The sequence below is a fragment of the Muntiacus reevesi genome, chromosome 3 (genome assembly GCF_963930625.1).
Source record: "Muntiacus reevesi chromosome 3, mMunRee1.1, whole genome shotgun sequence".
In the NCBI taxonomy this organism is placed as follows: Eukaryota; Metazoa; Chordata; class Mammalia; order Artiodactyla; family Cervidae; genus Muntiacus; species Muntiacus reevesi.
Window position 1 is genome coordinate 219111606 of NC_089251.1, and position 17948 is coordinate 219129553.

Sequence of the window (17948 nt, forward strand, 5' to 3'; positions counted from 1 at the left end):
CTCCCGCTCTCTTTGCTCCACCAAAATAACCAACTGGTGGTCAGGAGGAGAAAGTTTGCAATCCAGAACACAGGTATGAAGTGAAAAGGAAAGCAACTTTAGGGCTGGCAGTGGGATTAAAATCACAAGTCTGAATATGTGAGAGAGTTGAAGAGGAGTGTTTTAACATTAATAGAATCTCTGCCTGGAGAGATGCAGTGCCCATCCCTACTCCCTTCTCTGTTTTTGCTTAAGTTAAAAATTTCAAAAAGGACAGAGGGAGAGAAATCATCCTCTTGGCCTTCGCTTCATCTTCATCGGATTCTCCCCCTGAGATCTGAGACTCAAGGCACCAGGTTCAGTAAGATACTTAGAGAAGAGCTCGGCCTGTCACGGCTGCGCCGCCTTCCCGGTGGTGCGGAGGGGGACCGGTCGGCCGGGCACGGAGCGGCCAGGGCAGACCTGGGCCACCCGCCACGTGCGCGCGTCAGCACGTGACTGTCGCTGCGCGCCTGCCAGGGTGCGTGCCCGCGTGTGTGCGTGAGCGTGTGCGCGAGTCGGGCTGTGCGCGCGTCGGCGTGCGCGTGCCGGCGCGGCTCTGCCCCGGAGTCCGCGCAGGAGTGAGCGGGAGCGCGGCGGCCGCGCGGGGCTCGCTCCGGCCGGTCGCCGGGGACGCCTCCAGCGGCGGCGGGGCTCCTCTGGCTCTCGGTGCCGGGCTCAAGCGCTGCCGAGGGGACTCGGTGAGGACTCTGCGCCCTCGACGTCCTCCAGTGCCCCGTTTCCTCGCGCCCGGAGAGGTGTCGAACTACCTCCACGCGCTTTGGACGGGACCCAGCGGGGCACCGAGGGCGAGCGCCGCCGCGAACCGGAGCTCGGGCGCATCGGCCCGGGGGAGAAGGTGCGCGGCGAGCGCCCGGAGGCCCCGCACCCTCCCAGCCCTTCTGGGTTTCGGAGGCTCCGGCACGCTGTCCTCCCGACGCTGGGAGCAGGCTCGTCGGAGGCTTGGGGCTGGCGCCCGGGCGCGCGCTTTCGGGCAGCCCGCGCTGCGTGAGGCCGAGGCCCGCGCGCCCCGCCGCCACCCCGCTGCCCACGGCCCAGCCGGGCCGCGCCAGCCCGCAGCCTGCGGCGCAGGGCTAGACCTGAGCGAGGGCGGAAGTTCTGAGAGGAAGGGAGGGAAGGGGCAAAGAAGTACCCGGCCCCAGACAAGGAATCCTTAATTACAGATTAAAAGGCAAGCAGAACCGTCCACATTTTCCGTGTCGGCTGACTGCAGCGACAAAAGGAAATAGAGAATGCGGGGTGGGGTCGGGGCGGGGGAGTGCCTCTTCTCGTCGTCCTCGGCCCACACCCCGTTTATTAACGGGGCAAATGTAAAACGTTAGGTGGTGGGGGACTCTGGTAGGTGGTGACTGAGGCCGGATCGCAGCTGCGCACTCACGTGGAGGAGGACCGCTTGCTGATGCACCCAGAGGCCCGAGGACCCTCTATATATTAAAAAAAAGACTATAAATACTCCGTTAGAGTACATTTTGTTTCCTAAAAAAGTTTTAAAACACATTTTTAAGTTTTAATATTTGACGCTTTAAGTACTGCTTATTCATTATTTTCAGCGAACTAACGGGCACGCATACACGTGCACGTTTTGTTTCGCAATTTTATAGATTGCGGTTGTTTTGTTTTTGTTTTTTTTTCCCCTTCCCTGGCCTGATATCACAGGAGATTAGAAATCCAGGAGCAAAGTTGAGCCCACAGAAAGCCAGGGAACATAGCTGCAAGCACCGGAGAGCACAAGGTTCTCGATGGTTCTGGACTCTGGAGGAAAAAGGAGAGATGTATGCATTGATACCTTTTCTCTTATTCATTATGATTGCAAAACAGTCTCTACCGTGTTTCCTGGGGTTTAAGATCCCACTTCAACTCCGTGACGTTCTTAATCCTTCACTTACGGTAGGGTGGTGTTCAGAAGCCAAATCCCACTCTGTGACCATCACACATCTCTAGTTCTGGGCCCTCAGTTTTGAACACTGAAACTAAAGGGATGACCTTTGAGGATCACCCCGAGCCACCAGGCATTGCACTTTTTCGTATTTTATTCCTCTTGTTGCTGAGTCAGCTTGAGAAATAGAGGCTCTGTTAGTAATCTGTTTACTGAGAAAAATGATGCAGCAGGTTGGAGGCAGTAAGACCACCTTGCTTAGTCATTTTACCAGCCTTCCTCTTTGTAGGCAGTCTCCTGTCTTTTATTTGTAATTTTTCCATCAGTGCCTTTTTCCTTACAGCATTAAAAAAAAAAAAAAATTCAAAGTGCTTTTTCATGTGGTTCCAGTTAAGTGATTTGCCCACACCCCAGATAATGCTATTTGCATTCAAGATTAATAGCTGCATATTAGTAATTCTTAAATACCTCCTGATCCATATTTTCACTTTATATGATTCCAACGTTATTGGTCAGACAAACGCCTGAACCAGTAAGTTCGTGGACTGATTGCCAGCCAAATGACAGACGCCTTCCACTCAGGGAACGATTAAATTTCTGCTCTCCTCGCTTCCACTGTAGAAGGTAGAGAGCCTGCCTTCCTTATTTGCCACCTTTCCCAGAAGTGGTAGTAGATGAGCAGATTAATAAATTGCTGTAAATCACACTAGGTTCCAAGCCTCCCCCACCCTTTTGATACATAGTTAGGAAAATCTTTAAAATCTCCCCTGAAGCATCTAGTCTTGATTTAGCCACTCACACTGCACATTTTGACTTTCTCTTTCAGTAAAATAAATAAGGTGAAAGAGCAAATTAGGTGTTTTTCTTTCCTTACAGTTTTCCTGTGTTTGAGAGGATCACCCTGCTGTCCTTGTTTTAGGCCAGTTTTGTTAGTTCCTATTTTTACCACCCACGGAAGAACAGCACAGGATCAAGTTTATATTAATAAATGATGTTCATGACTAGGTTTCTAAATGCCAGAGTTATGATTTATTATTTTTAATGGGTGGAGAAAGGAGAGCAGCAATACATTTGTCCTAAGTCATTCAAAATCCTTGGCTTCACACATCTATGTGGTTATTTTTATTTATTTTTTGCCTTTTAATTTTCATCTAAATTTCCTGTAAGTTCTACTATTATGGACTATTTTTTTTTTTCCTTACCTGTGTCCATAGCTTCAAACACTATGTTTATTATAGTTAAATTTATGAAAAGCGTTTATGTTCCCCTTTTCTACTTTCTAAGTGTTTATAACTGCCTCTATTTATCCCCATCCCCCTAAGATTTCACAATAAAATCCTGTACCAAATAAATTAAAATCTGCATCTTCAGACACCCCAGGAAGAAAGCATTAATCCACTTAGTCAAATATCCAGACCTCCCCTCTCCATTGCAGCTCTTCTTAATGTAACATTTAGTAATTGCAGCTGGCTCCTTATCCTCGCCTCCCTCCCTTTCATTCTGAATCATATTGGCCTTGTTTAACCTTCATTTCCTTTCCTACCCCCCACATTTGTCCACGTACTTTTTCTTTGACCATGTTTGTCTCTCTTTCTTTTTGCTGCCTGGTTTGAAAGCAATAAAGAGAGCTTTCTAAGACCTTAATACTTTCTGTTAAAATCCCATTCTTCCTTCCTATTCCACTATTAATGCTTTGTACAATTTTTATGCATCCTTTGGTTGTGAAGTTACTGCTCTATATTTTTCTGATTGATCATTAAGTTATGCTGGCTTTTGAGAACTGCCTCCATAATCCTGAAGCAAAGGCTTTTTACTTGGCGTGCTCTTTGCCTTTGGAATGCCTTTCCTGGCAAGGACAGGCATTTTGGTTTGACTATGATTCTTAAGTTACAATTCAAGTCTAATTTGTTCAGTTAGGTTTCTACTCGAAGCAGCTCTGTTTCTCACTGTGAACTGCTTCATGAGGCTGCTTAGTTAAAGGGTGTGCTGTAAGCTCAAGATGTAATACACTTATATTGTACTTGATTATCAGTTTTCAAAGACAGCTGCATGCTTTGATATCTGTGTAAGGAAATATCAGAAGATAATATACCATTGGTATTTATTACTCTATAATTAAGGATGTGTCAGTGTTTCCCTTTAAAAAATGCTATTTTCAGAAATTCATATCTCAGGCATAAATTTCCCTATGAATTACAGTCTAATACTGTATTAGGAGTATCTTCTTTTAAAAATTATTCCTCCTCTTCCTTTTCTTTCTGCAGAAGTAAGTTTCAGGATGTAATTTTTGGGTTATCTATTTGGGATGAGAGGAGGCAGGCCCTTGCTTCACAATGAAAGGTGCTTCTGCACTGATGCCCCCTGGCCCCTCTGCCCTAGGCCCTTAGCACAGGGCGAGATCGTGGGGACTGCCTTTTGCATAAGGGGCCAGCCTATCTGTTTGATAGACAATGTCTAGTTGTATGATGTGAAAGGCAAAAAGACAGCTGTTCAGAAACATCACAGGTACCAGAAAGTCAGAGAGTTTAAGACCAGAAGTCAGTTTTTTTGCATTCCTCTCCTTGTGGTTGCTTGGACTATGAGTGTAGCCAGACCAGGGAAGAGGAACATGAAATAAATCTATAACCAAGTACTAGCAACTTCTTTGTCTGTGTTTCTTCTGATAGTAAGAGGAGGGAAGGGGGGAAAGCTGGCCAGATCTGTTGCCCTTCACCTCCTTTAAGGGATGGGCTGGAGAAGGAAATGGCAGCCCACTCCAGTACTGTGGCCTGGGAAACGCCATGGACAGTGGAACCTGGTGAGCTCTAGTCCATGGCCTTGAAGTGTCAGACATGACTTAGCGACTAAACCACCGCCAAACCAACCATACCACTTGACCAAATGAGTTGACCACAACCTCCTAAAAGAGACTGAGGTCTAGACCTGTGTCTACAGGGGACCCAAAGCAATTGGTCAGGACTCAGCTCTTAGTTTCCTCACATCTACAATGGGGAGGTTACAAACATGAATGCTTTGCCAGGAGGGCCAGGGAAGTTACATGATGTGTAAGTCCTACAGAGTGTGAAGGCCACAGGGCGTGGCGAGGGCCTGGGATGGGATGCAGAGACCCAACGCTTCCCTACAGATATAATAATAGTCACAATAAAAATACCTAAAATATGAGCAAATCTACAGGGCCTCTCTGTGGGCCGCCTCCTGCTGCGCTTTGCCTGCTGAGGGGAGAAATAATAGGGAACCAGAGGTCCAGTGAGTCATCAACACTGACCTTGGTGCTTCCTGAAAGGCAGCTAGGTGACAGCGACAGTGTCCTGTGCAGAGAAAGGCTTATACAGACATACAGAACATCTTTCTGTTTCTCTAAGGCAGCCTGGCTCCTACATAGGTCTTAACATGATGCCTTAATTTTCTCACTTGTGAAATGGTGATGGAAACATTACATTTTCAGATATAAAGGACTTCAAATTCCTTGAGAAAAGTGTTGCATAAGTATTTCCAGTAGAAATCCCATCTTCCAGCATTCCATCTTGGGTCTGCTATTTAAATGCAGTAACTAATATGACAGTACACATTTTAGATTATCTTCTTATGTGCCTGCATGTCAAGTTGCTTCAGGCATGTCCAACTTCTGCGACCCTATGGACTGTAGCCCGCCAGGCTCCTCTGTCCATGGGATTCTCCAGGCAAGAATACTGGAGTGGGATGCCATGTCCTCCTCCAGGGAATCTTCTCGACACAGGGTTTGAACCTGCATCTCTTCTGACTCCTGCATCGCAGGTGGATTCTTTACTGCTGAGCCACCAGGGGAAGTACCAGATTCTCTCTTAGGAAACATCAGTTCTTTGTATCTGTTTATGGGAACCATGAAGAACCTGTCCTAGGTTGAAAGTCATTACCACAGAGATATGGGAGAGAAAAAGGAATCACTAAGGTGGTGCTAGGTGCTGGGAGGACCCCAGGAGGCACTGACCCCTAAATTCCAAATTAGTAAAATGGGCCACAGGATGTGGGGATTCTGAAGTCATACGTAACTCACATGCAGCTAGGGCATCCCAAAGACACTTGGAGGATTCCTTTTCATGGGATGACGACAATGAAAGCCCTTGTCTTAAAGAGGAAAGGGAGCAGGTAACAGCGCAGGAAGTGGGCAGAGCGGTTCGCAGCTCAGACAGCTCTGTGCCCTACCACAACGCTCTGAATTTTTCAAGATAAAAAAGACCAGCTCATATAATAACTTCCTCCATCTTCCTCTCTTTACTCTTCAAAAAGGAGTTTCTGGAGCCCTAGTTTTCCATTTTCTATTTGTAACACCACACACATCAGTGAGCAATGGTGATCATTAGCCCCAAGAAAAAGGAACCCACAGACAGTCAAGTTCAACTTCCTTCGAAGTATGGGTTGTTTCAGGGTCAAGGTTAAGTGCTTGACTCCGTTTAAGCCAAGGAAAGTCTTCTCATGCAAAACTGGTGGTGAGGGCAGTTTCTTTTACTGTTGAAAGGAAAATGGTTTTCTGACTCCATCCATCACCTTGAGAAACATTAATGATAGTGTGGTAGCAGAATATTATAGCTCCAATATTACAGATGGTAACTAAGATATCTACAGCTCTATCAAAATGTAGACCCAATAATAACATTTAAGACATACAAGAAGTCATAAAGGGTAGAAATAAGACTGTGTGTGCTATGACCCAGCTTAAGAAATAGACCATTTCTTAAGGTACCGCACCTTTCCCAGTTATGTGTCTAATCTTCCTACCATCACTCCTCTGACTTAACCATTATTGTAAATTTGGTGCTAATTCCCAAGTTTTCCGTTTTACTTTAAGCACACAGGTACACATCTTTGAGCACCCTGTAGAATTGTTTCCGTAGTTTAAAAACCGTGCCAATCACATTTGAGTGAATAATTGTGAGGGGAGCGCACATGACAGCAGCACTGGTCACTGTACATCTCAATTCACATTTTAAAATGAAACTTGTTTCCCAGTTTTCCCCTGAAACAGAAAGGCACTTAGGGGGACACCTGTCAATAGTCAACAGAAGAATAAAACTCACAGAATATGTCAACATTAAAAGGCAGCATGGACTCATTTGAAAACTGATTCTCTCATCCTCAGAAAGTATCTTGAGACTGAAATGAAAAATTTTTTTGTAGCTCATAATATTTCTGGGTAGCAGATGCTTTCTCAAAAACAGATTTTACTTTTAAAAATATCAAATATAATTAACACCTTCAACATACAACGAAATCTTTGCTTCCAGATGCATTTCAAGGTGTTGAAGTGAATTTGTGCAGCCCTCTATGGCTGAGTTTTCACTGACTTACTGATTGTTCTGCCATCTTTATGTGGCAAGTTTGAAGAACTGAGAGCTGGAGCAGGACATTTAAACTTAACCATATCTCAAGGATGCTTGTTAAACCAGGTGCATTTGGGGAAAGGTCTTTTGACCTATTCCTGGTTAACCTGGTATAAATAAGTATACTGAGAACTAGGTGCTCTTCTGTTTATTGCAGAAACACCTTGCCAGAAACACAGGTTAGGCAAATTTGGGGCAAGCATCCTGAACACTGTGTCAGGGTTGATAATGGGCAGACTTTTCAACACATTTAAGATTAAAATTGGTTTAATGATTAATTTAAAAGAGAACAAAATGAAAAGAACTGTTTAAAAAAAAAAAAAACACAAAAATTTTCAACATCCATACTCAAAATAAGAAATAATGAGAGTGTCTGCTGTCTTTAGTGAACGTGAAGAAAGCAGTGCCTTCCCAGGTGGCGTTAGTGGTAAAGAACTCTCCTGCCAGTGCAGGAGACTTGAGAGAGGAGGATTCAATCCCTGCTTGGGTCTGGAAGATCTGCTGGAAGAGGACAAGGCAACCCACTCCAGTATTCTTGTCCAGAGAATCTCATGGACAGAGGAGCCTGGAGGGCCACAGTCCATAGGGTTGCAGAGAGTTAGTCATGATTGAAGTGACTTAGCACAGCACAAGGAAAGCAGGAAGTAGAGTCAGCTTGTACTGTTGATTTTCCTCAACAAAATATCCATGCCACCGTATCACGGCTGTTGAGAAGCACACAGGCACACACACACACATATACAGTCATCTTTTCAAATGTCACGAATTATACATTTACAAGAGTTTTTATTGCTTATTTATTGCACTAATACCAAATCCAACAGTATAGTTTTAAGAAGTGACCACTTTATTGCAAATTTTTATTCCAGAAGTAATGCTGGCACAGCTAAAGCCAAAATTTGATTTGAGCTTATGGGTGTAGAAAAGCATCTTTGTACACAGGTAACTTGCAATATTGTGTTTGCCAAAATCAGGCAAATATTTAAGTGTTTCAGATGCACTATCTGAGTGGTAATTAATGTTGTTTTCCCATGAATTAGTGAGAAAAGTATATATGGATAGTCATGCATATAATACATGATTCACTATGAAATGTGAGCTCATCATTTTCAGGATAGTAGGACATAATGAAGTGTGCACTGTCTCTTGGCTGGGAGAGTATAATATTGTTTTGAGAGACGTCATCTATGACACGGCACCTTTCTAACTGAAGCATCCCTTTCGATGCTAAACCCTGCTCAGGAGAAGAGTCTGAAAAGCTCTTAGGCCTTTTTATATTAGCTTTTGCACTCAAAAGGAACATAACCGATAGATTCCAAGTTTCACAGTCTCAGATCAGAAGGGACTTCTCAAATAATTCCCAAGCCCTTTGTTTTGTGGGCTAATCTGTCCAGTGCCTTCTCAGAATGGGAGGAGGACTCAAATCCAGTGCTGTGACGTCCATCATACATAGGGCTCTCACACTGGTCAGGGAGGACTCTGCGCAGAGATAGAACCTCTTGCTTCTGCTTCTTAACTCTCCCTGCTTTAAAATTCCTTGGCCTCCTGGGCCTTGAACTGTTGCTTTTTTCTGATCTGCAAGACCGCCTCTAGCTCGAGGGCTCTACCTTGATCTATTTCCTGCTTACACTTTTGCTGTCTGTCAAATGGGTCCTACCAGACTTCAGGACCAGTGCTCCCTCTCTCTCAGATGCCTGCTAGACAACTCAGCCCTTCTAAAAGCCAAAGAGCCAGGCTTGGCCCTTGTCTACCCCCTTCTCCCTGGCTGTTCCTCACTTTACAGCTTATAGAAGTTATTCATTTCAAAAGCTAGGAGAGTTACAATTTACCTGTCAGTAAACAGAAGATGGTTTATCAACAGACTTTACCTTAATGACTACAAATGTTTACCTCCTGCTTTCCAGAATGCAAAGAAAATCTTGGAAATGTCATAATATCTCACAAACATTTGCAAAACAGATCCTTGTTCATCGGGAAAAGAAACAATTGTATTCGTTGTCTCTGACACAAGGAAAGTATTCCGAGAGAAACATACAGATAGGCGTACACACTTACATGGAAATGCGATATGTTAATTAAAAATTGCAGTGGGCACTTTATTAAAAATTTATTTTACAATCTAGCCATTCAAAATATCTTGACATTAACAAATACACCAGCTTGACTATTGGAATCATAAGTGATTTATCTCGAGAAGATATTTGTAGCTGGATGCAAATATTTTTGACAAACATTTATATCAAAATTACTTGTTTTTTAAGAAGTACTTTTATTTCTCTATTTTTATCCCTGGAAAAAAATTAAAACAAGTATCTCTGTGTTCATTTTATGGGCGAGATGGCCCCACTCAGTGTATTTCCCATGTTTGTCTGAATTACAGCTGTTTATCTTGCAACTTTCTTTAAGATAAATTAAATGCAAATGTAACTCTGTGAATCATGGGAATACCTGCCAGACTCCTTATTAATACCTTCACTTAAAACCCCGGTGCCAGGGAGTCATTAATTTGCTAAAAGAAAAGTGCTAAAGCAGCTCTTTGCCCACAAACAATTCCGAGATGGCTGCCCAATTAGTCAGTAGCATCCTGATCCTCCTTTCAGGCCCTGTGGCCCTCTGAGGACACAAGAAGGCTCCAATGATAACCTGGCAACCTAGGTAGAAACCCAGCCAAGTGAGAGCGTTTGAAGCTGCAGTTTGGCTGCCATCGTGTCGGCGAAAAGAAAGAATTCAGGCACCATGTCATCCAGTACAAAGGATAAAAACGGATTCAACCGGAAATTCAATGTGGCACCACATATGGGATCCATGAGTGCGGTTACACAACAGGCCACATATTTTTTTTGAACAGTCTCCTCCATGTGATGCCGAGGACATGTGTAAGCATCATAACGTCTCTAGGAATCTGTATTTAATTTGAGTTGGGGTGGTGGCAGGGATTGGAGATCTGAAGCCGCCACAGGTTTGTGGCAGATGGCTCTGTGTCAGCTATGACAAGCAGCCAGGCTCAGCTTCCTCTGCAGATTTTCTTTTCTCTCTGATCAGGTAAATATGGGCACACTCTGGAAAGTTCTACAGATTCTGCCTTAGGCTGCAAGTTTGTGACTTAGCCCCATCTGTCACAAATCTTCCCTAGGTTCTGCTGTAAGCAGAGACCTGAATTTACCATGTAGGGCTGCCCAAGAAAAAGGAGCCATTTCACCCTGTAAGGGGGAGGGAGAGAAGAGAAAGCAATGAAGAAGCATTAACGACCCGAAAGACTAAAGCATGCTGAAAATTCATACTGCAAATTTGCATAACTTACGTCAATTAGATTTCAAAAAGCCACCAAGTAAATGGTTCTCAAGTTTCATCACCTCAGGAAATCCCAGTTTCTGATTGGCTTGAAGTGTAACAATATTTTCAACCATTGTGGAAAGCTCCCCCCCAACCCTGCTTTTTTTTTTTGCAAATGGGTATATTTTATTGCACACAAATTTCCTGGTTTATGTTATGGATGACAGCTATTACAAGTTTATCATCCAACTTTTAACTTTTCTAAACATAAGATAGACAACACTCTTAATACATGTTTTTTTGTGAATGTGAGTTTTACTTTTAAGTGGTGAAGGCACAAGAGAAATGCCATTACTATTACGTGGAATTTATAAAGCACTTCAAGTTTACAAACGGGTTTATATTCATTATTTCATTATAGCAGGACCTCAGGGGGAAAATGCTATTAAGAATTAAGGAAAAAAGAATTCTTCCAAGTTTATAGATGAATCATATAGAGGCCAAGAAGTTCACCTAGAGCCAGGCTACAAATTAGTAGCAGAGAAAGAGAAGCAGCCAAAACCTCTAACTGATCTTAATCACCCTGAGTATATCTATTGTGCTAAAGATTTTTTGCTTGCATTTTACTTAAATAAATCAAAGGAAAACCAAGCCAAACAAAATCAAGGAAAGAAGTTAAGAAAGAGAGGGAAGAGTAACGGGGAGGGAGGGAGAGAGATTGAGACGGATCATTTGCCTTAAGATTGTGCTGGTGCAGTAGAGAGGTTTTTGAAGTTCTAAAAATGTCATGAGCTTTTAAGTTTTCATTTTTTAAGGAAAAAGTAATGACTTTGGAGGCGTGTTAATACTAGTGAGGACCACCTTATTCACATCTAGAGTATAAGCTCAAATTAAAAGGGGACTATAAAGTGACCAGTCTCTTGAAGGAAACTTAAAGTGGCTTGGCTGTGGTTCGGGGAGATATAACCTGATATAATTAAGACAACCGCAAATGGCTTTTCTGGGCTCTGAGTCTGAACTGTAAGCTTAATCACTCTTTGGAATCACTTTTGGGCAGAAATCTGAAAATTATCCTCTCCTCCAAATAACAGCAGGTTATAAAGGTTTCTGGAATGTGAAAGAACTTGAAGAGGGGAACAAAATAAAAATCAGCTGCTATCATCTGAAAAAACTTAAACTACAGTTTACCCTTGTAAAGCAAAGGAAGGATGGCATCTCTCTTTTTTTTAACACAGAATATCACTCAATTTATAAATAAAAATAAACGAAAAATCAGGTGGGGATGAAAACCTACTGTTAGTCCTGGCAGTATATATTTCATACAACTACCCCATTTGTACTTTTGTGCTATTTTCAATACTGGTAACAAGGGGGTGAACAGAAATTTTCCTCTAAAGCATTTTAAAATCTAATGATCAAAGGCTTTCTAAAAGCATAAGGTACTGATCTCAAATAATTGTTGGGAATTTTCAGTAAGTAAATTCCCATTGTCAAAATGAGACCAAAAAAAATATAACTTCCCGGTATGAGGCTTACTTGGGTTGTAAAAGGAAGCACTATGTTACTGTTAGAAGTTAATCCTTGGCTGATGACTTTATGATTATTTCTAGAATCTTGTGTTCAAGAGTCATAAAAGAGCTCCCTATTACAGACGAAGTGAAACCTGCTTTATCTCTGTGGCAAGTGTGTGGCTGCTGGGTGTAACCTACTTAGAAAGGGATGTGTCCTTGAAGTGCAAGAAACCTGCAGTCCAATGGCTGAGCCTAGTGGCAACCTTTTTAAGAAATGGCTTTAGATTTTTAAAAAATTCAGAACAGGGTTTTAAGTTTTAAAAACAATTAAGAAATGTGATTTCTGCATGCATTTCTCTAAATATCTTAAGTAAAATGTCTGTGTGAGAGAGGCAGGGAGCACACCTGCATGCGCACGAGGAATTCAAACATTTCAGGTCTGAAACCATTGCAGGTGAGAAGTCATGGGCATGGAGTTTTGCAGCAGAGAGAGTCACTTTAAGAAAAAAAGGTATCAAATTCTGTTTCTGCTTTTCAGTTACTAGCATTCTGTTTCAAATCCTGCTTCAAGTTGTAGCCCCCAAACTCTCACTCATATTGAAAGTATAATGTCTCATGTGAGAAAAAAGCCAAGTGTTAGTAGCCTTATACTAGTCATTAAATTTCTAAGTGTGAATCCATATGAAAAATCTTATCCTAAAGTGAACTCTACATGATAAGTAGTTGAGATGATTTTAAAATGTAAACTTTTAACAACAGAAAAAAAGAGTAAGGTGTAAAAATATAAAAGGAGCAAATTAAAGAATTCAGTGACTTTCTATCCTTTTAGATCTTAGAAGCATATGTTTTTAAAAGCAAAACAGCACTGTCCAATGGAATAAATTTAAAAAGAAAACCTCAATACTCTCTGTATAATATACACAAAAGTCTCTTCCATTGCCTAAGAAAAGTACAAAGCTGCCTTGGGGAAAATAATTCTTTGATATTTAGTGAGGGCGAATGTTACCTGAAATGTGAATATTTATAAAATGTAAGGTAAAAAAAAAAATAGTGTAATGTATTAAATCTTGATGATAAAGTTATAGCTGGCATTCCTTTTCTGTTTTAGCTCTAAATCTTATTACAACCACCCAACTAGATCTGTGGTCCTTGTGATTTTTATCAGTTTGTCCTGGCACTGCATTATAAAGCTCTTGATTATTTCTAATTCCTGGGCTAACTTATTCATTTTTGAGATTAATTTTTGGATACAATGTCATCAAGATCTATGAATGAGGATATATATCAATGTGTATAATAGATTTATAAGAAAAAAAATCCATGTTAAAAAGTACATAAAATGAATAATATATAGAAATTCTTATAAATACTTATGCATGAAACACTAATTTCTTAAACTGAGTTGGACCATTTTAGGATGCATGGACTAGTAATATATGTACACCATAGTAACATGAACAAACATTTAAGGTATATGCTATTTTTTAAGCTATAGGAAGAACAATTTGGTATATTAATCGTGTACCACTAAGTTGACATTCCTTCAGAGTTTTTCCAGAAGCTCTTGGTAAAAGAAATAATTAGAGCTATACTATGGCAATAGCCATATTAAAATATCTCAGTTGGAGATTGTATTTTTTATTGTAACTCTAAGCAACCTGTTGCAGTAACTTTTGAAATGATTAAAGATTTGCAGATCCAAAATAACAGGAATGATAATGCCTACCTGGAAGCAAAGTTAAAAATGGATAAATTCTGATGTTGGAAATACAATTAAAAATGCTTCACCATTCTCACCATGAGATAAAAACATTTTTTATCCCTTTTTTTTTTTTTTTGGTACCTCTGTGAGATGATGGGTGATAACTAAACCTTGTGGTGGTAATCATTAATCATTTGAAAGCATATGTCCATCACTATGCAGCACACCTCACACATACACAGTGCAGTAAGTCAATTATATCTCAATAAAACTGAAAAAAAAATTGCCCAAAAATTCACCAGAAGGGAAAAAAAAAACATTCCGATGGTAAACTCACTAAAAAATAGCTTTGTGTCATATGTAGAAGATGAACCTATTTGTATTAATACATATTATTCTATTTCTTCAATTTCATAATCTGTATATTTTGACAGTCTGTTATGTGGGAAACTACTAAATTAACATTTTACCCAAACAAGACCATGACTGAACTTTCAAAATGAGGAAATCTGATGTAAACCTTGGAAGACTGTTTTCTCTTTGAAGCTTCCTACGAATACGATACAATCGTATTGACTGAAGGAGTAATGCTGAAGCCTGGAATTGTTCAGTCAGCATTTTAAACTATTATGAGCTACCTTCTGAACCATTGCCAAGTTAATAGACAATGAAAGATAATGAGCTTGAAATTGGGTGTTAAATTGCATTTTTGGTTCTCTCCCTTTTTCTTGAAGTTTAACTGTTTCCTGCAGAAACAAAGTCATGTTTTGATGTATCACTATGTAAATATGTATGTATCTGAGGCCATGATAAGGGAAAGGAGAGGAAAAAAGGCATCGGGCTGTATTTCATGTAGAAAGGATATATATTAACATAGGAAAATTAAAATATGCTGGATTATAAAACTGCTAGCTTGTAAAGTATACTAAATTTATGTAAGATGAAGATGCTACATTCAAAGAATATAAAAAGGTATATTACTCATGGCCTAGAGCCACCTTCACAACTCGTAAAGCAGATTTATCCCAGTTCAATTACTTGGACTTTTAGGACAGTCTCTCTGTTGTTATTCCAACAATGTAAAATTCTTCACTCAAACAAGGAAAAAAAAAACAAAAACGAGTGAAGGGACTGAATGATGATGCTATTTAAACTCTTTTCCTTTTGCCTCTGTCATTCAGAGAGGAGACCGACAGTTGAATTCTAAGCTAACTGAGGGTTTTTATGTAATTTTACTGAACTAGACAAAGGAAACATTTGATTCTCAAAATCATCTTTAAAGTATTTAAAAAATGAACACCAAATTTCACAAATGTCATTCACCTGAATTTTTGAGGACTGAAGATTTCATTACGATGGGAAGAAAGGCTTATCCTCATTAGTATAATTGTAGAATCTTTCCTTTTACTTCCTTTTAAACTAATGAGTTACATTAATCCAGGTTCATTTTTATAAGCCTCTTGGGGCTAAATGTAAAGGACAGTCATCTTAGAAAACAATAAATTTAAAAAAAAGCATGTACCATGCATTAAGTGCACGTATTTCATAAGACCTAGGTTAATACAACTGGCTTCTAGTTTAATTAATCCTTGTTAGTGTAACAACTAATATCCCTCCCTAGCATGTTTCCTTTAAACATTAGTATGTTAATTAAATGTTTTTTTTTTTTTTAAGATTTTTCTTTGTACTTCAATATGGTATTTATACCACGTAAATCTCTTCTCAATAACTACCTTATAGAGATGTTTTCTTGTAATATCTGGTCTCTTGCAGAAATTCTGGAGCCTTTTTGAAAGCTGTTCAGGTGTAGAATACAGATATTCAGCTGCAGGAAAAACAGATACATTTTTAATGAAACAAAAACCTCAAAGCACACACCCGATATTAGTCACTTTACTAATTAAAAATGCATATTGCTCTGTGCCGCCTTGTGTTTTACATTATTTAAGCATGATTTTATAAGGTTACCTCAGCTCACAAGGATGTTTAATGCTAAATAAGACTGTGTAGTTGTGCTGTTTAGACATCTCCTTTGGGTGATTAAAATACATTATTCTAATGTAACACAATGCATATGTGATATATTTAGTGATGAGAATTTTTTCAAAGAACAAGTACGATAGCCGTATGTACTCTGTACAACAGTTGCATATTATTAACTAGTCAATTGTTGAAATAATTTGGTGTGACTTTCAGTCCTCAATTTTTCTCTGTGTATATCATTAAAAAAAAAATCTGTAAGCAATTGCAGCAACGCTGACCTGCTTATAAAAATCCATCATTATGGGATGTGTATGCTAACAATGAAGAATGCTATTTGAAAACTTGCTTTTTTGTTATCTTAAAAGAACAGATGGTAAATATAAGCTTACTCTAATGTATTAAAACACATAAAATTTTCCTTAACACTAACATGTTGACTTGCCAAATAAACAATTGCTCCTGCCTAAGTTTATTTTCAAACTTTCTAATTTAGCATGAATCATGTAGTAAATTTCAACAAAGACAAAAGTACATTAAAGCAGCTACCTGGAAATATTTCGGGATAAACCAAATCTTTGGGACAAAGCGGGTAACACCCACAATACACAGCTTCCAACCTAGAGAAAATTTAGAAAGAGGATAAAAATATATTAAAAAGACATTACCATTCTAGCTAGAAAGTGGTTTTGTTTGCTAAGTTAACAGTATGAGCCCAGAGTTAGCTGGGATGAAAAAACATGGTCGGCAGTGCAATCCTAAAAGCCAAAGTTGCTCTTTTAAAAGATTTTATTGATCATATATGAATTTCATAGAACAGAACCAACAGCATATGTTTTGTTCACTGAATTAATCAAAGCGCAGCTCTGCATTTTTTTTGTTGTTTTTAAAATACTGTTTAACACATTTTATAATCAGCAGATAAACACATGTAACAACATGGTTAAGTATGGACAGCTTTTCTTAATAATGCTGCAAAAGCCCCAGAATGTTCATTTTTCAAAATGTTTAAATAAAACAGCAAATACTTAACTTTAACACTCTAGACGTAGAAATCATCGAGGCACTTTAAAAAACATTGGAAAAAAAATTTACAATCTGTTGTGATGGGTCATTTTCATTTTAAGTTAAAGCTTCAAAATAGTTGGTTATTAGGCAGGATGTAAAACTATTTCCCTGTTTTACTGAAAAACTCTCATTAAGATTACCTTAATGAGTATTTTGCTTTCTTGACTGGAAAGTCAGCTCAGTTTCCATTTTATCCAAAAAAGAATACTCTTATGATTAAACAAAGAAACAAGAAAGTTTCACTCTGTGAGAGGATTTCCCTAAGGACCAACTATAGGAAGTTTTTCTTCATGTCCTAGCGGTAAGGGTTAAGTAGAAGAAAGGTATTGCTCTTCAGGGATTGTGTTAGTCCTGCATAATGGCTATTGATCTGACATATAATAAACCTTAAAGATACCACTGTAATTTCTGTTGGCTAGGAATTATGCAGTGAAATTCAAAACACTCTTTAAAATATGTTTATTTTATGAGAAACTTTGAATTGCATCCAAAATGTTGACCAAAGGCGGAATTTTATTTTGAACTGCAGATTTTTTTCAACCCAAGAATAGTTTGAAGTTATGTCAATGTTTACCTTGTTTATTTACAGTGACAAAGTACATGCAATTTAAGCTGTTTTTAAGTGGGTGATGTTTTCCCTATTTTATAACTGAAATTAGTTTAAATGAAAAGTATTTACTTTGAGCTGCAAAGTTTGGAAAAATACTGTGTTCAAAGTTCTGCTTGAGAACTGCTAGCAGTTTTAAGATAACACAGTGGAAAAGGATAGGTTCTAGTTACTAACGATTAATTTCAAAATCCAAACTAACATCTAATATTTATTTTCTTTACATACGTAGGTTATGTGTAGAAATTCTTATCGTAAGCACAGCTATAAACTGCACTGTGACTGCATTATAAAACATTCACAAAAGTTTTGAGCACATAAACTGGGGATATTCTTTATGAACCAAAAGAAAATATGCACTTTATCGGAAGACACTCAGTTTTAAAACGCTGTGCCAATCAAAAAGCAAATACATATGAACATTCTCTTATAATTACATAAAATCAAAAGAATGAAGTCACAGGCATTTCAAAAAGTGCACATGTTATCTGCTTTTTAATAATGGATTTGAATTAGAGTGTTCTGTTCCCCGAAA

General features: G+C 39.4%; 1 protein-coding gene across 14 annotated transcripts in view; it reads right to left on the reverse strand.

The window, feature by feature from the left end:
* Positions 1 to 17948, reverse strand: part of GTDC1 (glycosyltransferase like domain containing 1) — a 473085-nt gene that overhangs the window by 50408 nt on the left and 404729 nt on the right. For 12 of the 14 annotated variants that reach the window (XM_065931487.1, XM_065931486.1, XM_065931480.1 and 9 more), the window contains 3 exons: positions 16288 to 16358; positions 15492 to 15583; positions 8099 to 10472 (listed from right to left, as the gene is read on the reverse strand). In XM_065931487.1, the coding sequence (XP_065787559.1) occupies positions 10389 to 10472; positions 15492 to 15583; positions 16288 to 16358 (247 nt within the window). In that variant the 3' untranslated portion in view covers positions 8099 to 10388. Of the gene's footprint in view, positions 1 to 1526; positions 1792 to 1925; positions 2023 to 8098; positions 10473 to 15491; positions 15584 to 16287; positions 16359 to 17948 lie in introns of those variants that run through there. The other 2 variants (XM_065931476.1, XM_065931478.1) reach the window with 2 other exon arrangements.